Source organism: Pipra filicauda, unplaced genomic scaffold (assembly GCF_003945595.2).
Source record: "Pipra filicauda isolate LSUMZ 115617 unplaced genomic scaffold, ASM394559v2 scaffold28_size6257848_pilon, whole genome shotgun sequence".
Lineage (NCBI taxonomy): Eukaryota > Metazoa > Chordata > Aves > Passeriformes > Pipridae > Pipra > Pipra filicauda.
In genome coordinates this window covers 2,169,444-2,196,881 of record NW_024104409.1, presented here as the reverse complement: position 1 = coordinate 2,196,881, position 27,438 = coordinate 2,169,444, and the positions used below count along the sequence as shown (strand labels likewise).

At 40.9% G+C, this 27,438-nt stretch overlaps 1 protein-coding gene across 5 annotated transcripts in view; it reads right to left on the bottom strand.

Annotated features, from left to right (window-relative positions):
- LCP1 (lymphocyte cytosolic protein 1) overlaps positions 1–27,438 on the bottom strand; it is a 50,634-nt gene that overhangs the window by 6,743 nt on the left and 16,453 nt on the right. For 2 of the 5 annotated variants that reach the window (XM_039382933.1, XM_039382932.1), the window contains exons 2-13: positions 13,934–14,024; positions 11,955–12,106; positions 11,119–11,248; positions 9,581–9,713; positions 8,901–8,982; positions 6,678–6,843; positions 3,534–3,676; positions 2,659–2,685; positions 2,228–2,323; positions 1,517–1,712; positions 749–827; positions 446–560 (exon numbers count right to left, since the gene is read on the bottom strand). In XM_039382933.1, the coding sequence (XP_039238867.1) occupies positions 446–560; positions 749–827; positions 1,517–1,712; positions 2,228–2,323; positions 2,659–2,685; positions 3,534–3,676; positions 6,678–6,843; positions 8,901–8,982; positions 9,581–9,713; positions 11,119–11,248; positions 11,955–12,106; positions 13,934–14,000 (1,386 nt within the window). In that variant the 5' untranslated portion in view covers positions 14,001–14,024. Of the gene's footprint in view, positions 1–445; positions 561–748; positions 828–1,516; positions 1,713–2,227; positions 2,324–2,658; positions 2,686–3,533; positions 3,677–6,677; positions 6,844–8,900; positions 8,983–9,580; positions 9,714–11,118; positions 11,249–11,954; positions 12,107–13,933; positions 14,025–23,916; positions 24,081–27,438 lie in introns of those variants that run through there. The other 3 variants (XM_039382931.1, XM_039382934.1, XM_027720340.2) reach the window with 3 other exon arrangements.

Genomic DNA, 27,438 nt, shown 5'->3' with positions numbered 1-27,438 from the left:
AAGCTTTGCATTTAGCAGCAGCTGTGTGATTGGTTCTTGATGCATTTGGTCAAGAATGCTTATCATCACTCTCTTCATTTGATGTGGAGGGCAATGATCCAGACAGCTGCAATTCAGCTGGTGACACGTGTCTCTTGGTGCAGACGCATTATAATTGGTGTTTAAAATAGTAGCAAAAGTGGTCTGCAAATACAGATTTTAAAGAATTATGCAGAAGTTGTCAAGTCTTTTTACTTTACAAATATTTTTCACCTGTCAACAGAGCGAGTTGAATGTATGTTTATTTTTCAGGATGAAAAATTAATCACTAACTAGTGATTAAAAATCATTTAATGTGCTGTAGTTGGCACTGGAGAGCAACATGAATATCCACACTGTTGTTTGAAACTATAGACATTCTCTAAGGACAAGGCATCACTACTGGATCTATTCCAGGTTTTTTTACCTTCTTCATGTTGCCACCCAGTTTAGGATATGGTGGTTTGTTCACTCTGTTCCAGTCTACTGGCACTTTGATCTTTTCATAGAGCTGGAAGATAACCAAGGCATCTGACAGGTCACTGAAAGCAACAACAAAAAAAGAAACATTATTGTCTAAAGAACAGAGAAAGGAAACACGACTAAACTTAGTAGAGGTAAACTTAGCTTCCTAAAAAAAGCAAAAAGCAGCATATATTCTGTATATATATTTTGTAAGCAATTTCTGGCTGTGTTTATCATCTGAAGGAAATGTAATACCTTGTCTTACCTATATAAGTGATTTACACGTGGATTAACGCCCAGGGAATTCATCCAGTTCCTGAACGTCCTCTCTTCCCTTGTCTCACCTAAAACAACAGATACATCAATCAACAAGCCTGCAAAACAAAACAATCCAGTAAAATAAGTGTCTTGTGAAGAAACACTAACTCTGAATTTACAGTGTGCTGAAATAACAAAAGGAGACACTGGTTGATGTGTGAAATAAGAAAGCATGGTACACCATGCAATATTTCTTCATGGCCTATATATTATAGTATTTTGCCAGATTGGCCTTTAAATGCCTTCAAGAAATCAAGAACGGCCTCTGCCCCAGCATGAACAGTTTCACTGTGAGGCTGAGAAAGAAGGACCTGAAGCTCAGCAAATGATCCGTACAATGATGCTCCTGACCCCAGTCCAGAGCAAGTAGGCAGCAGGTTTATGCAAGATCTGATTTTTAATTTATATCCTCAAATAAGAGAATGCCAGATCAACTCTAATTTCAGCTAAAAGCATGCTCAGTAGTCCGTACTGGTTCAGACATCCCAAAAACCTTTTTATCTTTAAGCGTGTGTTATCCACAGAACAGAGCCCCAGATTACAAGAAGCTAAAAGCAGGTAAAGGACAGCCTCTGTTTCCAAAGACTGCCTGTGCTAACAGGGCAGCGAATATATGTCTGAAGGACATAAGATTAGGTTGATGTATCATCAATTCAAATACTGGGATACTGTGGCACGGGTGGCCAGAAGCATCTTTTATTTGCATTTTCCTGACCTTCAATGGAGCTCCAGTCAATGTCCTGGTTCTCTGGCTTATGCAGGGCAGGGTATTTGTTGAACAAGTTGGCGATGAAGGCCAGATTTAGCTTGGGGTTCCCCCGGACGACATCAGTGGCAGTGACGAACTGCCGGCAGCCCAGGCGCTCCGCCTGCTGCAGCATGCACTCCGCTCGCTGGACATCGTCCTTCTCCTGTGCTGGCACAAAGCAGGGCATCAACCTCACCTCACTGCCTGGCACTGCATGCAAGACCCACCTGGGATCTCCATGTGTGGATCTAGATGTGGAACTGTCAAGGCAGGTCCTTGACGGATTTATAGCTATTCCCTTTCCCACTTCTACTAATGGCAAGTTTGTGTTTTCAAATGGGCTTTGTCTATAATTCGACCATCTCACCATATTGCTTTTAAGTCGTATTCCATACAAGATGTGATGGTTTTATGAAATTCCCAAATAAATTTACTTAAATACACTTGTTACATGCTAGTAGTTTATCAGTGTGGCTAAAGTTTTAGAGACAATATCTAACAAAAGTCAAAACACGTAATTTAGTTTTTTGAAAGCTTTGATTTCTGAAATACAAGATCATTTTGCAATGCTAAAAAGGATTTGCTTGTTCCGGCATCCCGGTGCAACCCTATGTTGACCAGCAATGCAAGTAACAGACAGAAAATATCGGCATTTACTCTAAACTTATCTCATCTTACCCTTAATCCTGACATGTCAATAGTAATAGCTGGAATGCCTTCTTCATCTCCCTTGGGGGCAACTTGGTTCAGCAAATGGTAATAAGCTCTTGAGTCCTGCGACAAACAGAGAAATTAAAGGGAAGAAAAATTACATCTAAAGCTAAGCCTCTGCATGCCAGTACTTCCCTGAACAATGTGCCTGCATGCTTCATTTTTATTACATCGATCACTGGGCTACATAATTAAATTAATTAAGCTGGAAGCACTTAGCAATTCCTACTTTATGCTGTGTTTGCCAGATCTATTTCTTCCCTAAGCCCATGTGCTGCAGAATGTTCAACACAAATACAAAATCCTGTGTGCTGCACTTACAAAAAGGACAGCAACAACAAAGAGATATTAGAATTTACTTAATCTGAACATAAAATTAGAGATAACAAAATGCATACCTTTATAATGTTGTAGAAGTCAGGCTGCTGAGCATTTAAGAGAAGAAAATGCAGAAGGAGAAAGCAGATGTTTAAAGAGGATTTCTAAGCAGTGCTTGAACAGTTATGGAAGAGAAAGCATAGTTTTCAAGGACAAAAGTTAAAACTAACAACAGTATCAGCATTTTTCAGGAAAAAGGGCAGGAACAAGACAAGAATTTAATATGTTGTGTCTTTAATCTTCTGTGAAGTATAACGTTGCTTCCACACGTGGAAAATATTAACTCACTTCAAAAATAGCTCAAAGAACTGAAAATAAAGCTACCTGTTAATGGCTAGGGACTTGACTAACTAACTCAACTAATGTTATTCAAAATATAAAGTATATTACGTGCATTCAGGGCTACAGCAAAGGTTGGGGCAGAGGAGCGTGTAACCCAGGTGCCATACTGAAGGAAAGACCAAGTGGGGGAATCAGAAGAGCCCCATCCCCTTCCTCTACATCTAGTTACATATTTGAGTAAGGTTCAGGCTTTTCCAAACCAAAGTCAGGTCAAGAGTCAGTTAAGGAAATTTAGGAAGGAGGAAAGCAATAGAGGCAAGAAACTGAAAATACAGTGGTAGAGTCCATATGCCCTGTCCAGAGCCAGCAGCCATTCCTTTCCCAGGCATTTGGTGTGCTGGGGCTGACAGCGATGACTGAGAGGTTGGGACAAGGAGGAATACTAGTGAGTGGAAAGGTAAACCCCACTAAAAACATTCTATGCACCCAGCTCCATGTCTTTAGCAAAGCAGTCTCAGCTGCTTGGATTGTTTCAGTGTTCAATCCCTGTGTGGAAGACAGAAATTTGGGTGGGACCTGCTGTTTTGCTGTTGTTGGTCAGTGTTTCTCATACCTTGATGTCTGAGCTGAAGTTGTTGACTTTGTTGCATCCTGCATTTTCCAGATGATAGTTTGCCCACCTCAGCAGCAGGTCCTCTGGAGACAACTTCATCAGATCCTCCAGGCTCTCTCCTTCTCTCAGAAGAGCGATTAAGGCTAAGCAGGGATGGAAAAAAAAAAAAACAAACCAAGAAAAAAATAATAATGTGAATACTTTCTGAGGAGAATGTATGGCTGTTTTCTCTCTAAAGGTGAGTGGCCAAAGTGTTGCCAAAATTCAAGGTGTGTTAGCATGACAGAGGACATAAACAGAAAAAGGGTCTCATCAATAAAATAAGAAAAAGGCTGTTATTTGTGTATCTAGTAGTGGATCATGCAGAAGTGGAAGACAATTTCAGTGTGGTCTAAGAACTACCCATGAGAAGGGAAATCTTCAACTAAATCAGTTTGCTCAAAGCCCTATATGACCTGACCTTGAATGTTTTGGGGGATGGGGTATCTACCACCTAGATGGGGCAACCTAGGCCAGTGTCTGACCACCTTTATCACAAAAAATGTCTTCCTTATAGCTAGTCTAAATCTACCCTCTTTTGTTTAAAACCACTATCCCTTATGTATCACAACAGGTCCTGCTAAAAAGTTTGTCCCCATCTTTCTTATAAGCCCCTTTAGGAACTGCTATAAGGTCTCCCTGGAGACTTTTCTTCTCCAGGCTGAAAAATCCCAGCTTTCCCAGTGTGCCTTCATAGAAGTGTTCCAGCACTCTGAGCCTTTCTGTGGCACTTCTCTGGACCTGCTCCAACAGGTCCAAGTCTTTCCTGAGCTAAGAAGTCCAGAGCTGGACTCAGTGATGCTGAACACAGGGGCAAGATTGGAATGAAAATATGAACATAGACTTTCTGCAGCTTAGATTAAAGAAATCTCAGTGACCTTCACACTGAAACTGGATTCACACAGGTATTCTGGAGTACTTGCACATGACTTCATGGGCTCACGGGCCAGTTGGGTTAACTCGTCTGTCAATTGGAGAAGATACCTATTTTATAGAAAAATTAATACAGTATTCATGTTCATAAAAGGAGAAACAAATAGGAGGGAAGGACTGACTCTTGCAACTGCAGTATGTTGAGCTGATCTCTGGATCATGAAAGGCTTTAGAACAAGTTTTGAAAAGAAGAACTAATAACCTGGAAACTAGTTGTCAATGTGATAAAAGGGGAGAGCATCACACTACTCTGATCTTCTTCCAATATCTTTTGTCAATCCCTGAAAGAAATATGGATTTGCTACATAAAGGAAACAGTGGAGACATACTATATTTGGAGTTCCATAGATAATTTGATACAGGGTGCAATGGGGTTAAACTGGACCAGAGGGAGATAATAAAAGCATTTGAAACTAGACAGAAGATTTTATGAAGGAAAGAGTGTTAACTGTAGGCTGGAAAAAGGATTCTTGTGGAGTTGATCATGGATTGATTTTTGGATTAATGATTTCTTTTTTTTTTTTTTTTTTTGCATCAATCATCTTGGTACAAATACTAGCAATGTGCTAAAAATGTGAAGATGATATTCACTAGGTGGCATAGTCAATACAGAGGATGATCAGGAAACCAGAGAGAGCGAACTAGATGACAGTAATAAAAATGGAATGTAATTTAATAATGCCATATTCAAAGACTTTCACTAGGGAATTGATATGAATAACTGCTATTAGCTAAAAGCTTATATGAACAGAGGATGAGAACAACTTGAGTGTATTAGATATCTTCTGAGCTACTCTGAGCCACCATTTGATATGACCATAGGAAAAACAAACATGATATTAAGTGCATCCCAGGTAATTCCCATAGAGGTTGGGATGTACTACTGTCTTGATATCATATGCTCAGGAAAGTTCATTGGAAATACAGTGTCCCATGTTCAAGAAAGGGGAATTTTACCCGGAACAGCTGTAGAGAAGGGCTATCAGGGAAAGATAGAACCTGAAAAGAAATAAAAATTATCTTGGCTTGTCTACCCTGACAAACTGAAATTTTAGATGAGAAGTGAAGGAGAAAATATCAGAAAGTCAAAAATAGCAATTAAGCACGGCAAGGCTACCTACAAAGGAATGGAAACTGGAAACTCTGGGAACTGGTGGCTCTGGCAATAAAAGGTATAGAAATGTGAAAGGGGTGAGGCAATGAAGGTAACACCTGCATGGAAACTAGAGGAAAGAAGTGCCACTGTTAGTTGAGCAGACTATCCAGAGGCATGGGGAACAAGGCAGCAAGATGAGGTGCCATATGAACTGCATGTACACACCCACACCCTCACCCTGCAGCTACTTCATGGAGAATTTTGGCATTGGTAGATACATCTGGAGTGCCAGTTTGTGGCTCCCCAATATGACAGAGACATTGACAAACCGAGGAAAATTAGTGGAGGGAGACCAAGCTGGTTGGATTGGAGTATGTGATATATGGGAAGAGGATGAGAAAACTGTGTTTGTTTAGCTTGGAAAGAGGTTTGAGAGGGGAACTAGTACTGTCTTCAACCATTATAGAGGAACCAGGTCTGGATTTGCCCAGTATGCAAAGCAAAAGCAGGAGAAGTTGCAGACACAAGGTGCAGGAAGGGAAATTCCAACTAGATATAAGAAAAAAAATTCAGAGCAAGAGTGGTTGGGCTCTGGAATAAGCTGCCCAAAGAATACTGGAGAAGGCCCTGAGCAGCCTCATCTACCTGTACTGCTGTAAGCAAGTAGCTCGATGGCTGAATCAGAGGACCTCCAGAGGTTCCTTCCAGCCTAAATTATTCTGTAATTCTGTAATTCTGTAATTCTGATTTCACAAAGAAAGAGGAGATGTTTGGCAAGAAAGACCAAAGCTTTCTGAATGCAGACTTCTTATCCCAGATTTAATGCCAAAACACCAATACTTGGGTGTAGACCATTATTCCTGATCCAATGAGACTGAAATGGCTCTGAACATATAAGTCTACAGACAGCCTTGGACTTTTGACTACTGGAACTTGTGAAAAGCAAGGAAAACTAGAGCAGTCAAGAAAACAGGCGACATATACTTGAAGAAAAAATTATTTTTTTAAAAAAGACCTTTATCCTAAAGACTGTTCAGTGATAACAGCAGAGAACTGAAATCAAGAGCCATACGTACCTTCATTCCTGCTGATCTCTATGTCAGCAAAGAGTCCAATTTTGATGACTTGCCATAAAAGACCCAGAACCAGGTAAGGTTTTCCTTCTTTTAAGTCTTCAGCTCCAATGTTAACAACATGGCACCCAATGGCTGAAGCAGAGTTCAGGGCCAAGTTCAGATTTTCCTACGGAAAGAAGAGGTGTTTTGAATGATGCAATAACTGGGGAACTGAGGATACGGGAAGGGAGCACAGCCAAAACTAGTGAAATCTGCAGGCAGCCTCACTGTGTATGCATTTATATACCTAGAACCATGTCTTTCCTGATGCAGCACTCCAGGTGAAGTCTCACCAGAGTAGAGGGACAGAATCACCTCCCTTGACCTGCTAGCCACACATCTTTTGATGCGGCCCAGGATACATGTCTGACCACAGGGAGCAGGGGAATACAGTATCTCCTGGGGAGTACAGGTAAGTTCTGGGTCCCAACATGAAGACAGAAAGAACCTCTCTTTGGCAAAGGTGAAAGAAACCATGTCACCAGGCACTGGAGATCAAAGCGTATGTCTGCATTCACAGTGATGTCCTGGCTCAATCCTGGTTACCAAAGTCAGGATCTCCCTGTAACTAATGCTCAAGCACATGCTCAAGTACAGACTTAGCTACAGCATGGGGCAGGCTCTCCTCTGCTCAATCTTGCCCATGTGGAGGAACAAGGGAGCTACAACCCAAGTGACTGGCAGATATTCCAGGCCCAGCTCTCCCTAAGCACTATGCAAAAGCCCTGACGCCTAAGTTACAAGTTACTAGCTGGCAGTGTTTACAAAAAGCACACTGTCATAGGAATCAGTATGATTCTTGTTAAGTTTTTAACCTCACAGTTCAGCCAAGGTCAGAACTGGTGAAGTCTGGATATTTTCTTTCTGAACTTCAGATTATAGACTCCTGGGAGTGTTCAGTGGAATCAGAGGGACACAGTGATTCACAGTGAGAGGCAGAAAGCAAGTGATATTGCAGGAACATTATGTTCCTTTGCCATTTCCATTTAAAAAAAAGGAAATAAGAAAATTTGATCCATAGGTCTATATTATTAAAAAAGGTGGCTTGGTAAACAGAGGACAAGTAAAGCGGGAAAAGAAGCCTGGAAAATATAATTTATGATACAGATTTACAGATTTGCAATTTTTCATGTGAATTTCAGCACTGCTGGCATGACAGGGAGATCAGATTAGATACCAAATGCAGAGAGAGACACAATGTAAATTCTCATAAGCTAGAAAAATTGGACCATTTCAAATTAATTACCTTTTCACCACCAGACAGCTGTAAAAGGGTTAAGTTAAAGTGGAAGCTATATTGATCAAATCACGTCTATCTGTGACACGGATTGATCTGAGCTGCATCATTAAGCTATGCTGCTGACCAAAACGATTAGAACTGAAAAATGTGATATACAGCATAGAAATCCAATTTAATGGCTTTTGAGCTTACTTGAGTCTGGCTAATGTTCCATCAATGCAGAGTAGCTGAGGGCTAAACTGGATTAGGTTCATGTCTATTTCATATATCTATTTATATTCTATACCCAGATACATAGATGTTGTTCATATAAAAATCTCTCTACATACTGCTCGGTGAGAAACATAATAAACTTTAAATAGGTGAAAATTAGCACTATTATTTGTATTTTAAAGTCATACACATGAGCATGTAATAGAAATAAAGAAGTGCTTCAGTATTCAAGGTGAAATAGCAAGGCTTGTAAAAGGCAGGCAAAGGCTGTAGTCCCATTTCAGGCATGTTGCACACCATGGTACTTCCAGGATCACAGTTAATATTTTGGTGAGGACATCAGACTGCAACACAGCAGTTGTGAGGTCAAGTCCATCACCATGCCTTAGATGTGGGGTTCAGCCTTTTGAGAGCTACTCCAGCTGGAATTGGTCACTGTACTATCTAGTTGCTCTTGCATTCATATGGCATCTGCCAAAAAAGTATCTAAAGCTTTGATCTGGTAAACATTATACATTGTGTTTGGTTAGTCGGATTGCTCATACGTTTGGAGAGAAACAGAAATATAAGTCTTTAAGTTTTTATGACATGGACCTGAGCATCTCACTTTGCCACAAACAACTTTGCCTGGTTGTGTTGGGCAGAACCATGGTATATCCAGCCTTTGCTCTAAGTGATTATGTGAAAGGATCCTAAGGGGAGAAGAAAAGAATCTTGTTGTATTTTAGTACCTGTATTGTGAAGGGTGTGAGTTTCTTTTTGTTGATTGTTCTCTCATCAATGGTATCTGGCACTGAAAAGTTGATCATCTTACTGGAAATATAAGGAAAAAAAACCAGAAATACACTAACAACTACACATGCACAAAATACAGATACAGCTCTTGTCACTACATTGTAGGACAAGTCCAAGAGCTGGAGAGTTACTTAACAAATATAGATAGTCACCCCCTGTTTCTACATATACACATAGAGGCACACACTCAATACTTGAGCAATTCTTTTGGGTCGCATACAGATTGTACTACAGGTGCGAGGCCAAGAATGCCACAAGGTGAAGTCATGTGAAAAATTTATTGTGCAGAAAATGTCTGTGAAAGCACTCACTATTTTGTGCTGCTTTGTGTGAAACCCCAAAAGTCCTTGGGCAAAAATAAAACCGAGTAGCTCCTCAAATTTCACTGACTTCATCTAATTGTAAGGGTCTAGAGGCAAGAAAAAATCCTCATTAAACATGAAAGACGCTTTATATTTTTGAAGATAAAAGAAGCAAAAAAACATAGAATTATTAAGGGCCGGAGTCTGCTAAGATTCAGGAGCTTATTGTAAATTCAGCAGCTTCTGTTTAAGCAGAGATGTGAGTTTTTGCAGACTCATAGTTCCCATTTGTGAGAAAGATAGGTATTATTTACCAAAGCACTATGCCATCACCGACTGCCTGGAAGAGGTCATCTGTTTCTGGATTCATTGGGACCACGTGCTTACAGTCAGGGTCTTTCTCAAGGGCTTTGTTAATCCAGTTGACAAAGGCATATTTTTCTTCCTCTGCGGACACAATGTCAAATCCATAAGTTTGCTGTGCAGTACCTCTACAATCATTTTACTTACAAAGGCAGAACTCCTGGGGCAGACATCTCTCCCACCAGTGTAATTGATCAACAAAACCCTAAATGGAAGAAGGCTCTGAGGAGACAAGAAAATGAGCTGAAGACAGCAATGGGCTTGAGCTGGTTAATACACCGTCGATACTCCTCCTCACTCACCAGGGTTGCCTGGTGTCATGAGGGCAAGCGTATTATAGAGACTGGTAGTGAGGTTCATGTGATTCAACTATGTGGTGCAGATGCTTAGCTCTGCAAAGAGTATTTTGTACGTGCACCATAATTTGAATCCATTTTTGTACCATTCTGCTAAATAGAAATCCCACATAACTTCAAATAAATTCAAGAAAGTCAATTCTGTATTGTACTTTACACCCTCTTCATGTGGAATATCTAGATTGGATTGGTCAATATTTTGAATGCATTGTTGTATCACTCTGCTAAACAGAAATCCCACATAGCTTCAAATAATCAATTCTGTACTGTACGTTATGCTCTCTTCATGTGGAATATCTAGATTTGCCAGGATTGGACTCTGACAAGGAGCATTCAGAGGGTAATGGGCAAATGTTGCCTGTAGTTCAAAAGGGCTGTAGCATAGCTGTCCTGTACCAGCAGCAGCTCACACTGCCCCAGTAGCTCGGAGAAGGAGACGTCTGTGCTCAGGTGGGTGGAAATATCACAGGAAGCATCCTCTGTTCTCCCTGCCCTAAAGAGAGTCAGTCCCCCACTCTTGCCCCTGGAGAAGACAGCCAAGGGTGGGACCTCCTCCCTGTGGAGCTGCTTCAGTGTGAGCTGTGCTCAGGCAGCAACAGAAGCAACCGTGGCTGCCCTGAACTTTCAGCTTGGAGAAACAGGCTGGGATAAGAGCCCTGATGGTATTGTGCCCTCTAGAGAAAAAACGTCAGGAACTATCTGAGTTTACAGAATAATTGACAGATTACTGGTAAAATGTATGAGGAAATGGGTTAGAAACAGCGAGGAACCTGTGTCTTCCCTCACTGGTGAGCAGGACATCAACGGGCCAGTCTCAACAGCTGCTGCAGCTGTGCCGGGAGGCTGTTCTCCAGCAGGACTGCAGTGCATTTAAAGTAGTGGAAGATAAATAGGCTGGAGCTTCCTCCCGTAGCCACAGTTGTGACCACCCCAGTAAACTGCCTCAGGCTACTTTTGACAAAGACCCTGCTCTGGTGCTTTGTCACCTTCACAGCTCTTTGGCACACACCAGCCTTGACTGAGCAACCATCAAAGATCACTGAGGCCAGAGCACCTGGGCTTGCACTGAGATAAGGTGCACATGATCTCTGAGGCCTCACTTGTTGCTATCAACACAAGACAGCTGTACCTACCTGAGTAAGAATGTTGTGTGCCAGCACTGGACTGCTCGGATGTCCCACCAATAGCACAGATCCCCTCCTTCTTGTTGATTTGTTTTCTGAATGACTTGGCAACATCATCACTCTTCAGGTTTTGGAAAATCTTTCAAGCATGAGAGACAATTTTAAAATTTTAGAGAATTAAACCAAGCTAAAACAGTGAGCTCTTGGGCCAGGAGACACATTCTCTCTGCTTCATAAATAGGGAAGGACAGCTTGAGTATTTTTCAATGGGTTTCTCTGTACGGTCTGTGTACCTGCTGTGGTACAACGGGATTATGCACAGAGTTTCTGCTTTCAAAGCAGTGAACAAGGACTGGCTAAATAATAGAAATGTTGCCTTGGAGGAGAGCAGTTTGGGTTTAAAGAAAGGGCAAGTAAAAACCTGCTTCTCCATCCCAAGGGAAATTCTACTATTTTAGTGTTTGCTTTTGACCCAGTTCAGACCAGAAAAAAGAAAAATGCCTCATAAAGTTTTCAGTTTCAATCTGCTGAAACTTTTTGTAATCATCTAGCCAGAATATAATCTTTTTGCAACTTGTAACTGAAGAACTTTGTCTTGCTGCATCAACCAAACTGAAACATACAAAGTCTGTGAAATAAGCAGCTGCATTCATGTAACTTGTCCCAGTTAATTGTAGGATTTCTAGTTTGGTTACCTTCTGCTTTCAACTTTTCCAGTGAGGAGACTCCTGGGATTAACGAGGTGCCCATGAGACCCTACGCGCGTGCCTCTGCTGTGCCCCGGGGGCCGCCTTGAGTACCCCACCCGGCATTTTACTTGCTGAAATAAATAACATCTTACTTACTGAAATAAATTCATCAAAACTGATCCTGCCATTCCCTGTGGTTGTCAGATTCTGAATGAGTTCTCTGGCTTTATATCCTGGGAGAGGGAAATTGGCTGCCTTTAACGCTTCTGTTAATTCATTGGCATCGATGAAGCCATCCCCACTGATATCTGCAAAGATTAAAGCAAATTTTACATTTTACATCACCCAAATGAAATTTTCTGCATATAAAGGCTGTTGTTTTTATTTTACCCAAGAAAAGGCAGATTACATATAAAGATCTATTGTCTTGAAATCTGGTATTTTCAACTGCTTTGGTGTCATTCGCACACAAGAAAAAATTACAATCACCTTTTAACAAACAAAAACTCGTAGTGATGAATTTATTTTTTTTTTACATATAACAAAGCCAGGTTTAAATGGATATAACTGCCTTTCCAAGATTTACATACAGACAAAGATGATTTATAGAGAAATCATCCTTTATACAGAACATCGAAAGAAAAAGAAGTTGATGCAATATACATGTGCATTTATTATATAACTTCTGATTTTGGCCTGTTTTCTGCATCTAATATCATCAGAAGTAATGAATTGAGAGGCTTGGAACTGCATATGGTCATCCTCAAAATAAAAACTTGGATGTTTCTTTGTGATGGTGCTAACATAAATAGCCATGCTGAGCTTCCTGCAAGATCTGGGGTAGTATTTTATAAGAAGATCATAAACACAGGTTACACAGTCCTTTTTTCTTCACTAGTTTGTGAAAAAATCCACAGATAAAAATGCAAACTGAGTTTATCACATGGAGAGTTTCTGTTAAAACATTGTGATTATGTACATAGATACATGTACATATAGTTTTCATATTTGGCTTTTATATATCTGCGTTTCTTTTTTTACAGGTTTTTTCCCCCAGCCTGCAGGCTGAGGTGATTTCAAAGAAATTTCCTGCATAGTAAGTTGCAATTTGAGTCACTTGTTGCATACTGTGAAAAGGCACTCGGCTCTCACCATCAGTAGCACGGATTAATACAGATTGCAAAGAATATCCTATCCATTTCTGAAGTCATAAGACAAAAGGATCTTGACTTGGAGAGGGAAATGTCTTGGAGAGCAATGAGAGCTGCTTTCTAGCATTTTGGGTGAGCAACCTGAGCAACCTGGTGTAGTGGAAGGTGTCCCTGCACATGGCAGGAGAGTTGGAACGAGATCATCTTTAAGTTCCCTTCCAATGCAAACCATGCTAGTATTCTATGATTTGTCTTGTCAGTGCATTCAGTGTATGGGACACTCACAGAGACCAGATTTTTAAGATTGCCAGCCTAGAGTACTGTGCGCTCAGAAATCAAACAACCACCACCTCAACTGATTAATGCAAGGCTGATAGATCTGCTAATAAAAGTTAAGTGAGCTGTGAGAAGAACAAGGACCTTTTCTTGGAATTTGAGTAGACAGTGATGGGTGTGTGTGACGTGACTTTGAAGGAGAGAAATCAGATGAGACCTTTAAAGGTTTGGAAAGGAAACACATATTAAAAATATATGGAGTTTGAAAGATCATTGTAAAGGGATTACAAATTTTTTAGCCATTTGCACATTTGTCCTCTCCATATTCTTCCTTCCCATAGCGAGTACTCAATTCACATTAAAATACAACCTTTTTGCCTTCCAAATAATTTGTCAGAAGTTAACAACATTCTTAGCAAAACATTTGAGCATATTTCCAACGTGGTTTTCTGTACAGCTTTTGATTTTTTCATAAACCCCACTGGAGCCCAACATCCTCCTCTGATAAGAGGCCATTGCTCGGCAGCGTGCCGCTGTGGTTTCATCTGTAAGACCTGCAGTGGCAGGAAAAAGACTTTCTGTGGTTGCTGTGACACAGCAGATCAGTGCTGGAGCAAACTCCATTTCTTCACAGCTGGTCACTACATGACAAAAGAGCTTGCTATGGCTTCACACTTCAGCCGTGTCTTTCCTGTTCTCTGTACTCACCGACTTTGCTGAAAGCCTCCTGTAGCTCTGCCATCTCCTCCTCTGAGAAGTGTGCTGTTGACGCCATTTTTTATTTCTCTGAGTGGCAGGTCTGCAAGAAGAAAACACTTCTTTTTAATTGGTGCTTTTTGGGTTTGCAGTTGTGATGAAAAAGAGAGGTTGTCACTTGGATTTTCCAAGTCCCAGAGCAGCTCCCCATAGCTGAAAATCCATCTCCTCTCTGTATCCTGAAATCAAGTGAAAAGGTAAAATCCTGTGTACTTGAGATACGAATCCATGTCCCTCTTGTTGTTTTGCCAGGGCCTGCTCAAAACCCCAACAGTTTTATTTATACTAATCTAATTGGAATTAAATCCTACCTTTGCAAACTTTTGCTTCTCAAGGAGAAAGCAGACCAAATGGTGCTGGCTCTTGCTATTCCCCCTTGGAAACACAATTCACAATGCATTTCTTCAGTAGTGCAGGCAGAGAAGCAGCAGCCCTGGGTGCTTCCCAGGGCTCTGGGTTGGAGTGAGAGCCCCAGGGGATATTTGCACTGCTTACCTTTGGGTACCTAATGACAAGGCTGGGTCACCCTTACAAGGTGGAGGGTTGGAGAGAAGCTCCTTCACAAAGTGTTCAGAGCACCAGGTCTGGCTTCCCAGAAGTCAGCTACCTCTTTTAAGGACTTTCCTTCCCAAGGTATCCCAGTGCCTGAGTTTGGGTAGCTTTAGGAATGTGAGGCTGGAAAAAGTTTTCCTGCCTTTTCTCTCATCAAAGATATAAAGCAGGAGAAAGGATTGGACTTTCACTTTCTAGACGCCTTTCTTAATAATCAGAACGAGAAAGTTTACTTCCTTGTATCACATCATTAAATACACTGCCAGAAGATGCACATTATACCCCTTTTCTTTTTTCACGCACCTACTGTCCCTTGCATCTATTCATGAGGAAACTATTCAGGAGACAGACTATCTATTATTCTATATTTGTGAGAATGACTCTAGTGTCCTATGTCTCTTTAACTATTAATTAACCAAGCAACTATTTAAATAGAATAGAATAGAAACCTGAGTTGATCTTGGGAAGTGGTTGCTGTAGCTACAGTGTTCAAATGAGAGGGGAAAAAAATCAGAAATACCCCATTCCCAGACTAAAGTTAATATTGCAAAATTAGAAAAAAAAAATACAGGTTTGCTATAGCCCTCAAACTGCCACACAGAGTTAGGTACAGCCTATCTGGGCTTCAAATTCAATGCTCTCCTAAACTCATGCATTGATTCCTTGTATCTGTGAAAACCACTATGGACATAGCTTTGAAATAGCCCAAAGGCAATCTCCTGTGATTAGCTTCTTGTCTGCTGTCTCCCTCTAGCATTATGCACCCTTTTTCTGCCTAGTCACTGTGGTTTTAGGATGAGGACAACAATGAAAAATCCATTTGTTCGCTCCAACCTTCACAACTAAAGAAATGCAGAAGAATCCACAATACTATCGCTCCTGTGGCATGAAAACCCATGTGAGGTTTTCAGCACGATGGAGCTGATGATTGCTATTGAAACACAATATTATAAGTGGTTCTAACCACCATACTTTCAAGAATTACCTTCAAAAATCCCTCTGATACTCTAGCAATGTGGGTTATGTATACTAGGGTAAAACTAGATCCATAGTCTTCCCCCATCATCCTAGCATCTTTCCTACCTCTGATGCCTCACTATCAATCTTTTTTGTTGCCTGCTGTGTGTTTTTGCAAATTGTGGATTAACTAAAATGCACCTGGACACATGAAAATCTTACACTATCAGCAAGAAAATCCATATTCCGCTGCAAGACCATCTCTTCTAGTCCAGTCACTTGATCAAGCAATATAATTTGCCACACAACTTTTGATAACATTAGGACTGTTCTAGGCTTAATGGGTAAGAAACACCACAGGTTGTTGCCTATAATATTACTTTTGCAAAGTGACCTTGAGGAAAAATTATCACAGACATAAAACAGACTCTTCTTGATTGCATAAGAAGTTGTGGCCTCTGATAAGTGATCTGTTAAATACAGAGAATCCTATTAATAGTATGTGTGGGCATTTATACTACTACTAATAATAGGATGAAGGGCTTTGCTGTAATGACCCCTTTTGACATGATTTTTAGATCAGTATTATCCACTCCATTGTAAAGGTAACTACGCTTGGCTGAGCAACCAGACGCACCTCAGCACCGAGAACGAGAACTGGTCCTTGATCACCTGAGGAGTATTTGTACTCAGGCAACAGAAGGATTGTCACTGCCTGCTCCAACACACAACTGAGTTTCTTCTACATTTTCACCCCCCTATTATCTCTTGATTTCAGCCTGTCAGCTCCAGCATCTAACATCACTGGGCATTGCTGACTAATATCCCACTCTGCTTTTGCAGCCATGAGGTTTGGACAGGCACCCTGCTGCCATCTGCACAGCTATTTTGGCAGGTCAAATGCATCATAACTCATCATCTCTCTGAGGGTTTGACACTGGTGCTTACCACAGTATGTAAAATCCATACCAACAGAAAAAATCCATACCACATAATGCCACGTAAAATCCATACCAACAAAAAAATCCCTTTATAGCCACCACCTCTATATAGTTTCAGGGTTATCTCTAATGTCATTTTCAGGAAGGGAATGCAATAAACGCATTAATGTCTTCACTGCAGATCTTCTAGGCTCATCTGCAGCCAGAAGACCTCTGCCAACCCCCTTGGCAAGCGTGTGAAAGCCCTTCAGTTTACACTCAATTAATCAAAACCAGAATTTTTAGATTAAAGGTTTCAGAGTTATTCCCAATTAAAAATCACTGTCATTTTTTAAATTGTTCAAGTAGTAAAAACAAAACATGAGGAAATCAAGAGATTAAAAGTCCAAAGCTTTAAAGGAGAAAATGGCAAAAAGGAGAAAATCTGTTTTCAAAAGCCCTTCTTTTCAGTATATAAAATGCTTATTTTGCTTAGATCATTAAATGATGATACTTAGACACACAGAAATATAAAATGCTTCTGGATAATGCTGTGAGAGGTCAGGCTCAATATTTTCCTTCTGATTTTATTAGCCAAAAGAGAGCCATTTGCTCCTAGGGGTCAATCACTTACAGCACTTCACCATCCTCAGTGTAAACTGAAAATGGTTTGGGCATCCCATCAAGAGGGCATCCAACAATCCTGGGTGAGTAGTCCAATAACTCACAACCCACAAGGCATTGCAAGCACATGGTGCACTGCTCTGCTCCAAACCATTTCCCAAATCAGTATGACAAGACAGATGCAGAGAAAAAAATGCAGAAGATAAGAGCAAAGGAGAATATGTGGAAATGATGAGCAATATGAACAAGTTGAAAAAGCTACTTTGAAGAGACTAGTTGTTGAGGAGCTGCCTGAGGGAGGCGCAAAGGGAAAATCAGCTGATGAGACCCAGGAGATGGCTTTGAGCACAGTGATGTACGGCAAGAAGCAAAGAAAAAAGCTGGGCAGGGGAGAGGCATGGCAACACGGAGGGAGCTTAATAAGGACTGAATGCAACCAGCCTAGCTATCAGCACAAATGAGATATTGAAGATCAGCAGCAGCTGATCTTGAGGAAGGATCTTGAATTTGGTGTGATGGAAGATCAGTGAAAGAACAGAAGTTCCTTGGAGAGAATGAAGTTAAAATCAGCACATGTTTGGATGCTGAGACAGGATGCTGAGGAGAGGAAGACAGCTCCCCAGGTTAGAGCAAGAAAGACAGCGGAACTGCCAACAAGAAAGAAATGGAAGGTAATAAACAGTCAGAAGAAAAATAAAACACTCCCTGAGGCACTCTGAGACTCAGATGGCTTCAGGACATCCAGATTACACACTGCCTGGAAGAGACACTTCCTTCTTGTTTGCCAAACAGCATAAACCCACTATTGCAAAAGTGAAAAATAAAATTGTGCACAGGTACTCTTTCCTCCTCAGAAGACTACTGAGTTACAAATTAACGTAAAAAAAAGGGAAAATGATCTCACCTAAGCTGCTGAGAATTGTAACAAACTGACATCAAAAGAGCCTCTAATGAAGCACTCCCCTGCCATCATTTCCAAACTAATGTTTGGAAATGTGTCGTAAAGTCTCCTTTTATTTGACCTTATCCTCAGAAGAACCTATGATCACATTGATGTTTTAAGAGATCTAATAACAAGCTATTTTCAGACTGGAATATAAAGGAAGAGCTAAAATAATCCTAATACCTGAATGTTATTGCTAAATTGAAACACAGTGATATTGATTTTCTTTCATTGTTTTTCATTTTTGAAGCCATAGTCTCAGAAGCAGCCTGGTTATGCTTTGCTTGGCAAAGTGTGCACCCACCATGCAATATAAATAATAAATGGCAAAGCCATTATAACCTCAAGGTTTTCCAAGAGTTGTATTAAATAGTTACCTTGTTTCATATTTTCCTCCACTTCTCTGGTATTTAAGCCTTATTGCAAGCAAGGCAATGAAAACCTTGAAGATGTGAAATGGCACTTTACAGCTAGACATAAAGTTGTACCTTTTCCCAAAGCAAAAAAGCAAATTTCATGGGACAACATTACATTTCACGAACACATTTAGTCAGGAATAACTTAACTGAAAATTTGGTGCCAAGGAAGTTGAATTAACTACTAATATTTACGCACTTTATACCATCAGGGCTTTGTTTTGTTAATGTGCCCTAACTTTGTTAATTATATGATGACCTCTCTAGCTGTTGGGAGAGTGACACAACACATGTTCCCTGTCATATATAAATTTTCCTATTTCTCCTGCTATCTTCTCTTCAAACTTGCTTATTTTTTTCTGAAAGTGATGAAATAAGCAGCACTCACTGTTGCAAAACACGGCTGTTAGAGTTGTGTAAGACCACCCCCCTCCTCATACAAAACTCTGCCTTTTATTTTATCAGAGCTCACAGCTCTAGTTCCTTTTCTCTTTATTGTCTCATCCACAAATCCAGTTTCCAATGTCCAGCTGTCTGTAAGGGTTGGGGAATACTTTCCTAGCTCTTGTCTGCATTAGACTTTTCCTCCTAGCTGATATCAAAGGGGAACCCCCAGTAATCCTCCCCCAGTGCACATCCTGCTCTGGATCATTCCACCAGCAGGCAGGATTAAGAGAAGGGGCCTCAAAATTGTGCAGAAACTCTTGTGATGTGAAACACCCCATAGGCCAGAAAAATATAAGGGAAAAGGGAGTATCTTGAGCTTATTCAATCTTCCTCCCATATTTATTGCACCATTGTTTACCCGCCCATTCCTGTTCACTCATCAGAATATCCCTGATAAGATATTTCTCCCCAGAAAGATTTCCCTCTACCTTTCTCTCACAAGGTACTACATGTAAGTCCATATATTCATATGCATTTCTGTTCAAAAAACATGTCTCAGCTGGTTTTCTACAGTGTGGAAGGGCTGAGGAAGAGACAAGAAAAGATGTTTGAGTTAGGCTCTGATATTTTCTTTCTGGAGACAAGTTTTTGCCATTTTCATTGGCACAAAGGGCTGAGAAAAAGAGAAATTACTCAGTGGATCTCATGTTGAAACAAGAATCAATGCTACAACCACAGCAGTGTGGCCTAGAAGTTCCTCAATTTGAAGTTTCATCTTGTGCTCATCAGCAAAATCCTTCAACAAAAATGTAGCAAGCAAAGCCATCTTGTAGGCAGTCAGCCAAACATATTTTTTGTATAATCCAGAATAGTTTATGTCCCAATTAAACTTCACAGTCTCAGAATATTTGCTATTATCATGCTTGTCTCTCATATATTTCTTATCTGTCGGTTTTCTTACAATTCTGATCAAAATAACGTGCTTACATCCCTGGTCTAGCAGGGTGATCCATAGTGCAGCCACAGCACAATAGGATAGTGGGTTTAAAGCTGAATTTCCCAAGCCTTACAGCCAGTTTGAGGCTGCAGGTGATTATTTGCAGCAATAGCTCTGGGGTATCCAAGCATCTTAGACAAACGAACAGTGTCCTTTATTCTTGTTTGTCACAGCTTCCAGGCAGGTTGAGTGGACATTTTTTTGTGATAGCTTTTTTTTCTGCTAATGATGTAAGATAAAAACTAGAATCCATATGTCTCTTTCTTGCCAGTGAGTTAGTCTCCAGCTAATCAGCTACTTACCATGGCTGACAGTATCAGCAAATACCATCCGACTGTGAACCACATGTCAATTAGACACATTTGTTACACAACAACTTTGAAAATCATTTAAGCACAAACTGCAACATCTTCAAACATGTGTTGTTGCTCATTAAAAAAAGTTAATTTTTCAAGTTGTGCACTTAGAAGTATTACATTTTCCCTTCTTAAATAGCTATAGATGAATAAGAGTATTTTTTAAATTTCCTCAAAGATGCTGAGCTAAATTTTAAATCCTAAAGTAGACAGAAACATACTTGACTCAATTAGCAATGTATCACAGGACTTCCAATTTGGGTGGGATCTTGCTGTTTAAATCAGCATACAAAACAGAGAGGAGTCTTTCTGAAGTTATGGCAAATACTTCCTCCCTGGTACATTATAAAGACTCACAGTTTAGCCCACAATAAATTACAATCTTTGCCTCAAAGGCTTTTTAAAAGATTGGTGTCTGCAACAGCAAATCTCACCATGTATGCAGGCACTGGAATTATTAAACCGTTGCACTTCACCTATTTTATTTTGTATACAGTTTGAAAAAGAAACACAGAGAAAAGACATTTATCACTGTTCAGAAAGTCACATGGTGATGTCCATGAGTTATTTTCTTAATGTTCCATTTTATAAAGGACCTTATTTGTCAATGTGATGCCTAAATCAAACCCAGTCAACAGAGCTTAGGAAGGGAAAATCCACAGAGTTTGGAGAGAGATGGAGGTTTCTTTCCAGTACCACTCAGTGGTAGGGAAGGCTAATCCTTCAAGGAAATTAAAACACTGAGAAGGCAGAGCTGTGAAACTATAAGTACTCTCCTTATATGTCTTTTATCTGTCATATACGTCCTACTAGGGAGACAGTATATATGTACATATTTTTTAATAGAGTCTGTAGAATTTTTCTCAAAAAAATAAGATCCAGTATACTACATTTTTTGTTGGGTCACTTATCTTTCCTATCCCTTTACCAACACAAACTAGCTAGCTTTAAAGTGAAAACCTTTTTCCACGGATAAAGGAACATTTCGATTTTCAAATGCTGTCCAGTGATTTTTATTAATTTTTTTCCCAAAGCTGGTTTTCAAACCAAGCTAAATTGACAAACAGCTTCAGTCGTTCAGCAGATGTCCCATTTGGTATGGAAAGTACTGCCCCACCCAGTTCCATCTACAGGGGCTGCTTTGGCTATGGGTGTGAGGAGCTACCCCACCTCTGCCCCATCACAACTGGGGCGGCAGATGGGCACAAAACCCTGGACAGATAGATAAAATCTTCTCTTCCTATTCCTGAATACTGCAGTCTTATGGCAGGAGATCAGGTCACAAAATACTGACTCAGTCCCAGATGTCCTGTGGAAGCCTGATGCAAGAAAAGGAGAAGAGGACCTGTGTTTCCAGCTTGTTTGCAGGAAAACAGTTCCTCTGTGCATGGAAAATATTTAAAAACATGTTCCAGCTGCAAAAAGGAGATTTTTAGATGCAAACATATATTTGCATTTGACTTATTCCACATGGATTTATGAATCTGCTTCTGTCTCTCCCATGCCGGGAATTGTAGTCTGTCCTCAGCTCTGCAGGACACCTCACTGATTTCAGCAATGACCAGACCCTTCCACCCACAGAACCAGACCTGAAAATGAAGAGCATGTCTGAACATAGCCCCCCTTACCAGCTGTCCTGCTGCTTGGGCCCACATCCTACAATGGTACCATGTTGGGAGCTGTAATGTCTCTAAGTGTGCAACAGGGAACCGAAGCGGGACCTGGAGCACTGGGAGGCACAGTCCTCCTGAGCCCCCTTCCACTGAAGAATGATTTGGCTTTATGGCATGGTCACTGAGCCCTGCCACTGGGCATCCCTCTCATGCCTCTCACATGCCACTCTCCTCCCCATGGGCACTGCTGCCTCCACGTCCAGGACACCCCACTTGTTTCACTCAGGGGAAGGGATTTATTTCTTGTCCTACATCTTTCCTTTGATAACTGCAAAAATGCACAGAGCGACCAAAGCAGAGTTCCGTGTTTCATCTTGCAGCACCTTCAGATTTTTCCCTAAATATTTTTCATTTTCATAAATATTTTATGTTATGTATCAGCATTTCTCTGAAGTCTGCTGTTTTGCATGAAAGGGCTAAGAGTATGAAAATCAGCTACATTTCTCAGTGCACTGTACTCGCCTGAACTCCCCTGTTTCCTTACTTGCCCTTTACTCAAGCTCTTTCTAAAATTCTTTCATACTTTATAAAAAACATATGGTGATGACTTCATGGTAGGTTTTCTGTCAAGATGACTCTCCTCCATGCTACAGAGCTGCATTTTGAACTGCTCATAATTGAAATTGGAAGGGAACGGGATTAAAAAAATTGGTAGCAAAATACAAGACAGTGGAGTATGTGGTAGGTTCTGTGAGCAAGGGGAGAGAAGCAACACCACTAGGTTTGTTTAGTAAAATGAGCTTCATATAGACTCTCAAACATTTTATAACCATAATAGTATTCAGTCCAAACTGTTACTCAGTTTCAGTTGAAGAAGCAGATTCAAAACCAGTAATATAATGCATCCCTTTTTTGACCTGTAGAGTAAGCACTGTCTTCAGCTTCTGAGCTAAGTAAATCTGGACCTCATGGTCAGGACTGAAGCAGAAACCCCTGCTCTTGTTACCAGCAAGCAGCCAGGTACTTCCCACTCCCTTCTGATTCTAGCAACCCTTCTCAATGGAGTTTCCCACCATAGAGGGGGTTTCCACATCTCCTATCTACTCAGGAGAGCTTCCCCAGCTGCATCTCTGACCTTCTGCAGAACCTCTGTCCCCATCTCAGGAGGCCAAACTGCTCCTGTCACACAGTAGAAAGGTGATACATGCTGGAGTTCCTCTACAGGAGAGGCTTCAGAGTGTGATTTGCTTTTATCAAGATGATCAAACAGCAACCTGCTGAGCACCCAGCTGCATTTTCTAGAGATCATCTTCACTTGATATCTGTAGCAGAAAGATATCAGTCAGCCAACCTCGCCTTTGACTTTGGCTGTGATAGCAAAGACCTGAGGTCCCATTGGGTCAGTTGTATAGTGTTCAAACCAAATCCATGTGCTGATGAAACCGCCATATGACAAGAACAGCAAGGCTACTGCTGTTTCAGAGCAAAAAGTTAACCCTGTAGACCGTTGCTCACCACACTACCACCTAAAATATCTGTAGGCATTTCCAAATCATAATTCATCTGCAGCTTGAGCAGAAATCCCAAAGGTGACAAGGGACAAGCCTGACCAGCTTTAACAGTCAAGATCTTAAAAGGCAAATATAATGTTAGGACTGTTCCATATCACCATTTTTAAGCAGAAGTCCCTACTACAATCAGGCTCCATAATGAATCAGTTTTATTTATCCTCTGGAAAATAAAATTATTTTTACAAAAGCCTGATATAAATATCCTAACAGCCAGCAGATTACATTGTAAACATTATGAGCCAAAATGCATTATCTGTATGAATCCGTGTTTTTGATCACTTGAATAAGAATTACTTTCTTACAGGGATCCTCTCTGCAATCTAAATAATAGTTTCTCACTTTATCGTGCCCTGCCAAGCCAATGCCAAGTCAAAGACTACTATTCTACTCAGCCAAAAACCACTTTGCCCTATTAAATCCATCAAACACTTTCCTGAAGGTCAGGAGAAATGTGAGGCACAAGACTACTGGATAATGCTTCACACTAATACAAAACATGCACTGTTTTTCGTGGTGACCACAATTTCCTGTGCAGTTAAACTGCTCGTAAGCTCAGTGAGGGCAACTTGCCAAAAAAACAGCAGATGCTGCGATCTTACCTCCTGGGCTAAGCAGTGGGTCCAAACTGCCAGAGCAACAAACACCTCAACAGCTGCAAATCCAACAGAAAGGGAAGAACTTCTTACAAAACCAAACTTCTTGTACAGTTGAGGAACTGCAAAGTAGTATGTTGAAATAGGTCACTGCGTGATCAGGAAATTCTTGCTTTTCTGCAGAGCAACTAGTCAAGCCCAAGACTATGAGCCCAAGACTGAGTCTAGAGTGGGAAGTGACTGGTGACAAAACATCATAGTGTCATAGATTTTGTCTTTATAAGGAAATTTAGCAGTCTCTAACCTCATTACTCCTACAATAGGTCCACTGGTGTGTACCACTTCCTCTCAGTTCCGTTCTCACTCACTAAGACATGCATGTGTGCACATGCACACAAAATGCTGATAGAAGCAGCCTTGGTTGAAATGTGTAACAGCAAGGTCTGCAGTCCCACCTCATGCTCACGGCAGAGCTGGCTGCAAAGCCAGGCTGGGGTCCCTGGGACAGTGTCGTCAGGGATGGAAACTCTTCAGCATCTCTGGGCAAAGTTTGACTGTCCTCACTGTGAAAACTTTTTTTCCATGCATGTAGTTGGAATTTCCTTTGATGCAACTTGTGGCCTTTCATTCTCAGTGTGCAATGCTGACAAAAGGCTGGCTCCATCTTCTCTATAACCTCTGATTAGGTAGGTGTAGACACCAAGAAGATCCCTCAGCCCTCTGCTCTCCAGGCTGAACAAGTTGAGCCCTTTCTGCCTCTTCTCTGATTTGGTTGTGCTCCAGCCCAGGACCATCCTGCTGTCTCTCTACAGTTTGCCCAAGCCTTTATTGAACAAGGGAGCCTTAAAAAGACATGGCACGCCTCACATGACCTCATGACTGACAGAGACTTCAAGGACAGATTTCCCAGCTACACCGAGGGTCAAGTGTAAAAGTGCTTGATGGGTGCAAATACAAACTGTCTTTCAACCCTGATGATGCAGCATTGCAGAAGCCTTAAGAGATCTGAAACACAATATCAAGAGAGGAAAGTTGTTCATCAATCCCATAGGGATTTTAAGAAATGTCTTGCCTTAATAGCAAAATTCTTGTCACTTTTCACAGGCTTAAGAATCATCCTTCAGCTTTTTTAACAACTTCTGTTCTGACTTTTACCTCTGAAAAGAGGCAGCTGAAAAAATTACCAAGCTGAATGGCTTTAATGACAAAACTGTCATGCAAAATTCCTTAGACCAGCTGGAACCATCAGCTATATGCTAACATAGAAAGAGCTTCAGGAAAACCTTCTCACAAAAAAATCTCCATAGTTAAGATCCACCCTTGAAGCACACGTGCATTTGCTGTATTCAGAAATACACTGAAACATGTTCCAGGCATTTTTGATTACTTACTTCTATTAGAAAAATACCTCTGCTATGGTATTTAATTATTTGATAGCCTGTGCCACAGCTCCTCTTCTTTGTTTTCTAGGATATTTTACACCAGCCTGATGGTTTGCCCCAACATTTTTCTTACAGACCTTATCCAAATCCTTAATTATTTCTGTTGGTCTCCATGACATCCTATTAAATGCTGCAATATCTTTCCTGAGATAGAAAAGAGAGGACCAAAGGGATGTATGCCTTAAATCTTACATCTTACCTGCACAGGAAAACTAGGGGTGGGTGTTTCCTTAACAGAGATGTTTGCTTAACACCCTTAACATCCTCTCCTGAGTTATTACAGCTTATGCAGAAGGTAGGTGAGCAACTCAGATTTTCCACCGTACTGTATGGTATTTTATATTCATATCAACTAGACTGAGCTCAGTACTGTGTCATCAGCACTGATTCATACCAGTACATACCAATAGGCACCAGCTGAGGTAAAGAAGTGCTCAAACAAGCTTAGAAATACAAGGACAGCAGGGATATGATGGATTTATAAGGCCAACATAAAAAAAAAGATTTTGATATATTAGTCATGTGAACCATGAATCCCTTTCTCTGCCTCATTTCGAGACCTACTGGAATGTCACTGTGTACACCTAATAATGCTGTGTCACCAAATATTATTAACTTAAGTAGTGTTCAGTCCCAGCTGAAGTCCTGTCATGACAATACACTATTTAAACCCTGCACTGTTCATCCTTGAAGCTTGACACAAGTAATGATTTTATTGGGCAGCGCTGAAATACATTTAAGTGGTATGGTGCAATAGTTAACATCTACCTGCACCTGGTTAACTTGTACCTGTGTGATGGTTGTTTGTGGTACTCCTGACAATGTATGATCCTATGACAATGATCCCTCCAAAGTAATTTCTTAAACAGGGCAGGATACTGCAGGCTATCACTATAGTACTGATTTCCTAGAAGTGTGTTGTAACTCTTCAGTATAAATAGCTTGTATTTTGCCATAAAGTATGCTTGTGGTTAACAACAGGCTAGCTGGTATTAAGACAGGATGTACTGTGATACTGAGTTAACTGTCCATTACTGTCCTACATTAGAAAAACAGTACACTTGAACTACAGCTTCAGTCTTAGGGCCAAAAATACCAGTGCAGCTACTTTGAGATTTACTTGTATTAAAAGTAAAACAGTTAAAAGAGAGGTATTCCTGCAGTTACAGAAAAAGACATTAGAAAAAGACATCTAAGATAATTGTCTAAAAATTAAGTACCATAAATTAACATGCACTGTGTCCAATCACTTGCAGAGAGAGGACTATAATTATAAACAGACCATTCCCCTGAGCCACAGCTAAACAGATCAAAACCAATCCTTTCCCCTCTGTTGTCACCACTAAAATACTTCAAAAGCCTTGGCTCTTATCGTCCCTGTGCCTGAAAGACTTTTCTTTCCACATACCTTTTGCAGCCCTGACACTCTCATCCTGCTGCCCAGGTAATGCAGCCATGCTTCACTGCAGGTCAACCAGACTGTGTTACCACAGGCTTCAAACCCTTCCACAACTTATCTCCTCCTCTCCTCTACCTCTGAGTCAGCCCTGCAGCTTTGAGTGGCAGAGTTCTTTCAGTCCCACCTTCTCACTTGCCAACGGGCTCTCATCTTCCCCCACTTCATCCCCCGGTGCCTTAAGGAGCCTCAGGAAGGGTGGCAACTGCCTGTGTTCTCCTGTTATCAAACTCGGATATTTCTTAGCAAGGTAAGTGACAACCCAAAAAGCATGCAGGAACCACTGATCCCACTTCCACCAATGAATGGGAATTACATTTGAAGGATCTGGGCCATCTGCCTAAGGAGAGGTATAGCAGCTTGATCTTACTTGACAGCATTGTGTTCTGGCAGCCCTGAGGGGCTTGCAGGGGATCCCCAAGTGAGGAGGGAGTTTGGGTCTTCTGTAGATGAGCAGTTTCCTTATGGGAACTGGGGAAGCATATTCCTGTGGTGGCCTTTTCTGGCACAACCAGCTCTTGGCTCTCACATTTTTAACTGCCTACTGCAACCTCCCAAGACCTTTGCCTTCCTGCAGGCTGCTTCTGCTTCATGAAATGAATTTCTCCAAAAGCCATTACTTTGCAAAAT